The sequence below is a fragment of the Lithobates pipiens genome, unplaced genomic scaffold (assembly GCF_037356315.1).
Source record: "Lithobates pipiens isolate NorthernLeopardFrog02 unplaced genomic scaffold, aLitPip1_a1.2 Scaffold_78, whole genome shotgun sequence".
In the NCBI taxonomy this organism is placed as follows: Eukaryota; Metazoa; Chordata; class Amphibia; order Anura; family Ranidae; genus Lithobates; species Lithobates pipiens.
This window is the reverse complement of record NW_027507901.1, coordinates 153,333-161,513: the sequence shown is the minus strand read 5'-3', so window position 1 is coordinate 161,513 and position 8,181 is coordinate 153,333. Positions and strand designations below refer to the sequence as shown.

Sequence of the window (8,181 nt, the reverse complement as noted above, 5' to 3'; positions counted from 1 at the left end):
GGAAGAGCGTCAGACAACTGTGAGCAGACAATAGCGGTTATAAAAAAAAATCCCCCTACAGTGTCTGTTTATTGCCTAGGATCGCCATCTAGTGGCCATAAGGTGGTATGTTCCAGATTTAATAAAAATGCTGCATGGCCACTAGATGGCGCTAACGGCCATATGGAATAAACATATTAGACACTTAATTATACGAGACGGATGTGCGACAACCGAGTCTCACAGAGGCAGATATTATATACATAGACCCCTCAGTGTATATACGCCCCCCCACACCTTGCTGTGTATATACACAGTCCTGACATTTAACCCTCGGGGGGGGGGGGGGGGATTTATAAGACATTTGCTGTGTGGGCGTTTCAGCATTCACCTATTTGCATATAATAAATATGTTTATGTCTTCTGATCGTTGGCTCCATCTAGTGGCCATAACGTGGTAATTTACAGATTAAAAAAAAAAATATACTACATGGCCACTAGATGGCGCTGATGATCACAAGGAATAAACATATCAGACACGTTATTATAGGAGATGGATGTGCGACAACCGAGAGGCAGATTTTATATACAGAGACCCCTCGCTGTATATATACACCCCCAGCAAGTGAGCGGACAAACCTCGGGGGGGGGGGGGGGGGGGAATGGTGTTATGTATAAATAAAATTTACCTGTGTGGGTGTCTCAGCATTCCCCCAACCACCGTGAATAACCCCCATGATGTGTCTAATAGGTGTATTTCATACGAGTGTCAGCTCCATCTAGTGGCCATAATTCAGTATTTTTCCTGAAATGTCTTAATCAGGAAAATACCACCTTATGGCAACTAGATGGAGCTGGTGATCATAGGAAATAAACCATTTAGACACATCATAGGGATTATTCACATGGTTTATACATAGACCCCCACCCCCAGTGTATATACACAGCAGTCCCAACACCCATCCCTCAGAGTATATACACAGTCCTGGCATATAAGCAGACAATGCTCGGAGGGGGGTTTGGGGTCTATTTATAAAAAATAAAATCAGCAGTAAATATCCCCCATAATGTGTCTAATCTGTTTATACCCTCTGCTCCATCTAGTGGCCATAAAGCAGTATTTTTCCCTGATTTGAGGCGTTTCAGGAAAATACCGCCTTATGGCCACTAGATGGAGATGGGGGCATAAACACATTATGGGGATTATTCACAACAGCTGTACAAAGAGACCCCTCACTGTATATATATATATATATATATACACACACACACAGCAGTCCCACTCGACACCCCAGCATGTGAGCAGACAATCCTTGGTTGTATAGACAGTCCCGGTGTCCCTCTGTGTATATAGACAGTCCCGGTGTATATAGACAGTCCCGGTGTCCCTCTGTGTATGTATAGACAGTCCCGGTGTATATAGACAGTCCCGGTGTCCCTCTGTGTATGTATAGACAGTCCCGGTGTCCCTCTGTGTATGTATAGACAGTCCCGGTGTCCCTCTGTGTGTATAAAGACAGTCCCGTGAGCCTCTGTGTATGTATAGACAGTCCCGGTGTATATAGACAGTCCCGTGAGCCTCTGTGTATGTATAGACAGTCCCGGTGTCGCTCTGTGTATATAGACAGTCCCGGTGTATATAGACAGTCCCGGTGTCCCTCGGTGTATATGGACAGTCCCGGTGTCCCTCGGTGTATATGGACAGTCCCGGTGTCCCTCGGTGTATATGGACAGTCCCGGTGTCCCTCGCTGTATATAGACAATCCCGGTGTCCCTCAGTGTATATAGACAGTCCCGGTGTATATAGACAGTCCCGGTGTATATAGACAGTCCCGGTGTCCCTCTGTGAATATAGACAGTCCCGGTGTATATAGACAGTCCTGGTGTCCCTCTGTGTATATAGACAGTCCCTGTGTCCCTCGGTGTATATAGACAGTCCCTGTGTATATAGACAGTCCCGGTGTATATGGACAGTCCCGGTGTCCCTCTGTGTATATAGACAGTCCCGGTGTATATGGACAGTCCCGGTGTCCCTCTGTGTATATGGACAGTCCCGGTGTCCCTATGTGTATATGGACAGTCCCGGTGTCCCTCTGTGTATATAGACAGTCCCGGTGTCCCTCTGTGTATATAGACAGTCCCGGCGTCCCTCTGTGTATATGGACAGTCCCGGTGTCCCTCTGTGTATATGGACAGTCCCGGTGTCCCTCTGTGTATATGGACAGTCCCGGTGTCCCTCTGTGTATATAGACAGTCCCGGTGTCCCTCTGTGTATATAGACAGTCCCGGTGTCCCTCTGTGTATATAGACAGTCCCGGTGTCCCTCTGTGTATATAGACAGTCCCGGTGTATATAGACAGTCCCGGTGTCCCTCTGTGAATATAGACAGTCCCGGTGTATATAGACAGTCCTGGTGTATATAGACAGTCCTGGTGTATATAGACAGTCCTGGTGTCCCTCTGTGTATATAGACAGTCCCTGTGTCCCTCGGTGTATATAGACAGTCCCTGTGTATATAGACAGTCCCGGTGTATATGGACAGTCCCGGTGTCCCTCTGTGTATATAGACAGTCCCGGTGTATATGGACAGTCCCGGTGTCCCTCTGTGTATATGGACAGTCCCGGTGTCCCTCGCTGTATATAGACAATCCCGGTGTCCCTCAGTGTATATAGACAGTCCCGGTGTATATAGACAGTCCCGGTGTATATAGACAGTCCCGGTGTATATAGACAGTCCCGGTGTCCCTCTGTGAATATAGACAGTCCCGGTGTATATAGACAGTCCTGGTGTCCCTCTGTGTATATAGACAGTCCCTGTGTCCCTCGGTGTATATAGACAGTCCCTGTGTATATAGACAGTCCCGGTGTATATGGACAGTCCCGGTGTCCCTCTGTGTATATAGACAGTCCCGGTGTATATGGACAGTCCCGGTGTCCCTCTGTGTATATGGACAGTCCCGGTGTCCCTATGTGTATATGGACAGTCCCGGTGTCCCTCTGTGTATATAGACAGTCCCGGTGTCCCTCTGTGTATATAGACAGTCCCGGCGTCCCTCTGTGTATATGGACAGTCCCGGTGTCCCTCTGTGTATATGGACAGTCCCGGTGTCCCTCTGTGTATATGGACAGTCCCGGTGTCCCTCTGTGTATATAGACAGTCCCGGTGTCCCTCTGTGTATATAGACAGTCCCGGTGTCCCTCTGTGTATATAGACAGTCCCGGTGTCCCTCTGTGTATATAGACAGTCCCGGTGTATATAGACAGTCCCGGTGTCCCTCTGTGAATATAGACAGTCCCGGTGTATATAGACAGTCCTGGTGTATATAGACAGTCCTGGTGTATATAGACAGTCCTGGTGTCCCTCTGTGTATATAGACAGTCCCTGTGTCCCTCGGTGTATATAGACAGTCCCTGTGTATATAGACAGTCCCGGTGTATATGGACAGTCCCGGTGTCCCTCTGTGTATATAGACAGTCCCGGTGTATATGGACAGTCCCGGTGTCCCTCTGTGTATATGGACAGTCCCGGTGTCCCTCTGTGTATATGGACAGTCCCGGTGTCCCTCTGTGTATATAGACAGTCCCGGTGTCCCTCTGTGTATATGGACAGTCCCGGTGTCCCTCTGTGTATATAGACAGTCCCGGTGTCCCTCTGTGTATATAGACAGTCCCGGTGTCCCTCGGTGTATATAGACAGTCCCGGTGTCCCTCGGTGTATATAGACAGTCCCGGTGTCCCTCGGTGTATATAGACAGTCCCGGTGTCCCTCGGTGTATATAGACAGTCCCGGTGTCCCTCGGTGTATATAGACAGTCCCGGTGTCCCTTGGTGTATATAGACAGTCCCGGTGTCCCTTGGTGTATATAGACAGTCCCGGTGTCCCTCTGTGTATATAGACAGTCCCGGTGTCCCTCTGTGTATATAGACAGTCCCGGTGTCCCTCGGTGTATATAGACAGTCCCGGTGTCCCTTGGTGTATATAGACAGTCCCGGTGTCCCTTGGTGTATATAGACAGTCCCGGTGTCCCTCTGTGTATATAGACAGTCCCGGTGTCCCTCTGTGTATATAGACAGTCCCGGTGTCCCTCGGTGTATATAGACAGTCCCGGTGTCCCTTGGTGTATATAGACAGTCCCGGTGTCCCTTGGTGTATATAGACAGTCCCGGTGTCCCTTGGTGTATATAGACAGTCCCGGTGTCCCTCGGTGTATATAGACAGTCCCGGTGTCCCTTGGTGTATATAGACAGTCCCGGTGTCCCTTGGTGTATATAGACAGTCCCGGTGTCCCTCGGTGTATATAGACAGTCCCGGTGTCACTGAGCTGCTCTCCTCTCCAGAGAAATACACACAAAGGATTTCCTGTGAACTTGTATATAATATCATCCACACTGTCCATGGGGGGGGGGGGGGTTCTCTCCTGGAGATGACTCTGTACTGTCCATGGGGGGGAGGGGTGCTCTCCTGGAGATGACTCTGTACTGTCCATGGGGGGTCCTCTTCTGGAAGTGTTCACAGATACAACCTAAGCCCCCTCCCCCAATAATGAGAACAGACCATGTGACCAGCAGTACCGGGGGTGGGGAATGGTTTGGACCCAGCACAGTTATTATTGCCACCAATCACTGAGCAGAGGACAGATCACACTGGTTTTAAGGAGGAGCCATAGACGTTTGGGGTCACATGGTCAGTTCATCCTGGGACATTGGGGACAGAAGATAGCAGAGGACTTGGACCTCACTTCTCATGTCATTTTGAGACCTCCAGACATGGCGGGTGGGGGGGATCATAGAGTTCTCTGTCCTCCATCTCGGAATTGTCCAGCACTCTGGGACTGGTGTCCTCCGATCTCCGGAGTATTGGGACATTTGGGAGGGAGCACCATGAAGAACCAACCACTGAAGGTACAAACATGGCCGACCACCAACTGGGCTGATGAAGCCATCTGATCTGTGACGGGTGGGTTACCCTAAAAGTGACTCCAGCTGATACCTTCACCGCTCTCCCCCCCCCCCATCACTTCATTGGAAACCTGTGAGATTTGCCTTGTACTCCCCCAAGTGACTTCCTTTCCTTCCACCCACAATGCAGCCAATCAGAAGGCCTAGACATGGTCCCATGAGAAAAAGAAGGAAGTCATTAGTCCTGGGCAGTCTCTTACACCCCCCAGCTCAGGGTTTGGAGGAATGGTAGGTGGAGGAGTAGGAGGGGGGTATGGGTAGGTGGAGGAGTAGGAGGGGGGTATGGGTAGGTGGAGGTGTTGGAGGGGGGTATGGGTAGGTGGTGTTGGAGAAGACCTCCAGGTTCCCCCCGGATGTGCCGGAGATTGTCCATGTGTATTCCCGGCATCAAAGGAAGTCCTGGAGCAAACAAAGAAAGATTGGGGAGTCGTGACCTCTGATGGCTGGATGGTGGCGGGGGAGGGTCATACCACAGATCAAGGGGGTTGGGCATTTCACAGACACTATTGGGGTGATCCAGGATTGAAAACCAAGTCATTGACAGGCTGGAGTCCTGGATCTCTCTCTGTGGCCTCTGTTGGATTGGTGGGTGTAGATATGAGGCCCCTGTTGGGAGTTTAGGTCCCGTGATGCAGCTCTGTGGCCTCTGTTGTCATATAATGTAGGTCTGTGGCCCTTGAAGGCTCTCAGTCCTGTAATTTAGCTCTTTGGTCCCTGTTGGGTTGGCAGGAGGCTCAGTCCTGAAGTGTAGTTTTGTCAGTCCTGTGATCCCCATTGGGTGTCAGCCCTGTAGTACAGTTCTGTGGCCCCAATTGGGTGTCAGCCCTGTAGTGAAGTTTTTGTGGCCCCTATTGGTTGTCTCAGGGCTGTAGTACAGTTCTGTGGCCCTTATTGGTTGTCTCAGTCCTGTAGTGCAGTTCTGTGGCCCTTATTGGTCTCAGTCCTGTAGTGCAGTTTTGTGGCCCCTATTGGAGGTCTCAGTCCTGTAGTGCGGTTCTCTGGCCCCTATTGGGCGTCTCAGTCCTGTGGCCCCATACTGGATGTCTCAGTCCTGCATGTTCTGTGGCCCCTGTTGGGTGTCTCATACCTGTAGTGCAGTTCTGCGGCCCATATCGGATGTCTCAGTCCTGTAGTGCAGTTCTGTGGCCCCATTGGTTGTCTTAGTGTTGTAATGTAGCTCTGTGGTCCTTGTTGGAGTTGTTGTGATTTGTGACCCCCTCCAGGGCACTTTTTACCATATGACCCCCAACAAGGGCCACAGATTTACATTACAGGATGAGACACCCAACATGGGTGTCCATATTTTGTAGTATATCCTGAAGCCTCCAATCCAGCTGTGTGGCCCTTGTTGGGAGTCACTATGTTGTGGTGTATCCTGGGGGCCCGTATCCCCCCCGTGTGGCCCCTGTTAGGTGTCTTTGTCTCGTAGTGTATCCGGGGCCCAATACTCCCCCATGTGGCCCCTGTTGGGTGTCTGTCGTCTCGTAGTGTATCCTGGGGCCCTGTACCCCCTGCCCCCCCGTGTGGCCCCTGTTAGGTGTCTTTGTCTCCTAGTGTATCACTGGACCCCATACCCCCCGTGTGGCCCCTATTGGATGTCTCTGTCTTGTAGTGTATCCCGGGGGCCTCATACCCCCCTCCCCCTGTGGCGGCTGTTGGGTGTCTTTGTCTCGTAGTGTATCCTGGGGCCCTGTATCCACCCCCACCCGCCCCCCGTGTGGCCCTCAGTCCTGCGGCTCGTAGCCGGCCAGCTTCCGTCGGAGCTCCTTGATCTGCTCGTTCTTCTTGGAGAGGATGTCCTTCATGTTGCGGTAGGCGGCGGTCTCCTGGAACTTCCTGTCCAGCTCCCTCTCTGCGAGGGCCAGCTGCTCCCGCACCCGGAGGAGTTGGTGTTTGGTGCCGGTCAGGTCCTCCTCCATCTTCCTCTGGGTGGCGCCGTGCTCGCCCACCGTCTTCTGCAGCTCCACCTTCAGGCTGCTCAGGGCGTCCTCCAGCTGGGAGACGTCCCTCGGGGGCGGGGCCTCCTTCTCCTGGTGGGTGTGGGCGGCGCGGCGCAGCTCCTGGAGGGCGTGGTCCTTCTCCTCCAGGGCGGAGGTGACCCGCCCCTCCAGGGCCCGGAGCCGCCCCCTCAGCTTGTCGTTCTCCTCCTGGAGGCGGGCGATCTCAGCGTGGAGGAGCTGGGCGGGGCCCTCGATGGGGGTGAGGCGGGGCTTGGAGGCGGAGGAAGGGGCGGGGTCCTGGCCCCTCTCCAGCTCGGCCACCCTCTCCAGCAGCTCTCGGTTCTCCAGCTCGGACACGTCGGTGTGGAGGGTCAGGTGCCAGTGCTGCGATTGGAGGAACAGCTGCTGGAGGAGGAGCACGTTGGTGTGGGCGGAGTTTAGCAGCTCCAGCTCCACCTCGCTCAGCACCGCCGCCTGCAGCCCGCTCAGCAGATCCGTCACCTCGTCCGCCGTGTACGTGTCCTCTGTCAGCCGCCCCTCCACCACGTCCTGGAAGCACGACCGGACACTCTTCAGCCGCAGCTGCCGCTTCCCCTGAGCGAAGCGAATGTAACTCATCACCTCCGCCCGGTGCGCCTCGCTCAGATCCGCCGCCGCCATCTTCACTGAGGCCACGTCCGTCACCATGGACACCGACACACGGTCAGCTGACCGGAACTACGCGTCTCCACGGCAACCAAGACGCGTCACCGCCGGGGAGGGAGAGAGACGATTGGCTGTATTCTGAACGCGTCACTGGAAAGCTCTGCGCTCATTGGAGGAAAGCTCCCTCCCCTCCAGCGCGAGTGACGTCCTTTACAGTAGAGATAAGACGTGGCCCGCTATTGGACCGATGTCTCAGCTTGTCAATTAAAGGCGAGAGATCATTGGACGAAAACTCCACCCATCCCGAGTGATGTCCCTAACTACGCGTCTCCACGGCAACCAAGACGCGTCACCGCCGGGGAGGGAGAGAGATGATTGGCTGCAGTCTGAACCGCGTCACTGGTGGAAAGCTCCGGGCTCATTGGAGAAAAACTCCCCAGTGCGAGTGACGTCCTTAACAGCAGGGATGAGAGAGAGAGAGAGAGAGAGAGAGAGAGAGATTTTTTTAAATCCATTGTTAACCCCTGAAGACATCATATATAGGCTGATGAAACGGCGTTGAGTGGAGTTTTGAGATACATCATTTCCAATCAGCTGGAACTTTGATGTCTTCGTACATCCCCACACTCTTCCGCAGTAAAAATTCTAGTCAGAAGGT

At 52.9% G+C, this 8,181-nt stretch overlaps 1 protein-coding gene across 1 annotated transcript; it reads right to left on the bottom strand.

The window, feature by feature from the left end:
- Positions 1-6,655: 6,655 nt before the first annotated feature.
- LOC143959499 (leucine zipper transcription factor-like protein 1) lies at positions 6,656-7,927 on the bottom strand. Its single transcript, XM_077468174.1, has one exon. The coding sequence runs from the start codon at positions 7,563-7,565 to the stop codon at positions 6,663-6,665; it is 903 nt and encodes a 300-aa protein (XP_077324300.1). The 5' UTR covers positions 7,566-7,927; the 3' UTR covers positions 6,656-6,662.
- Positions 7,928-8,181: the final 254 nt, after the last annotated feature.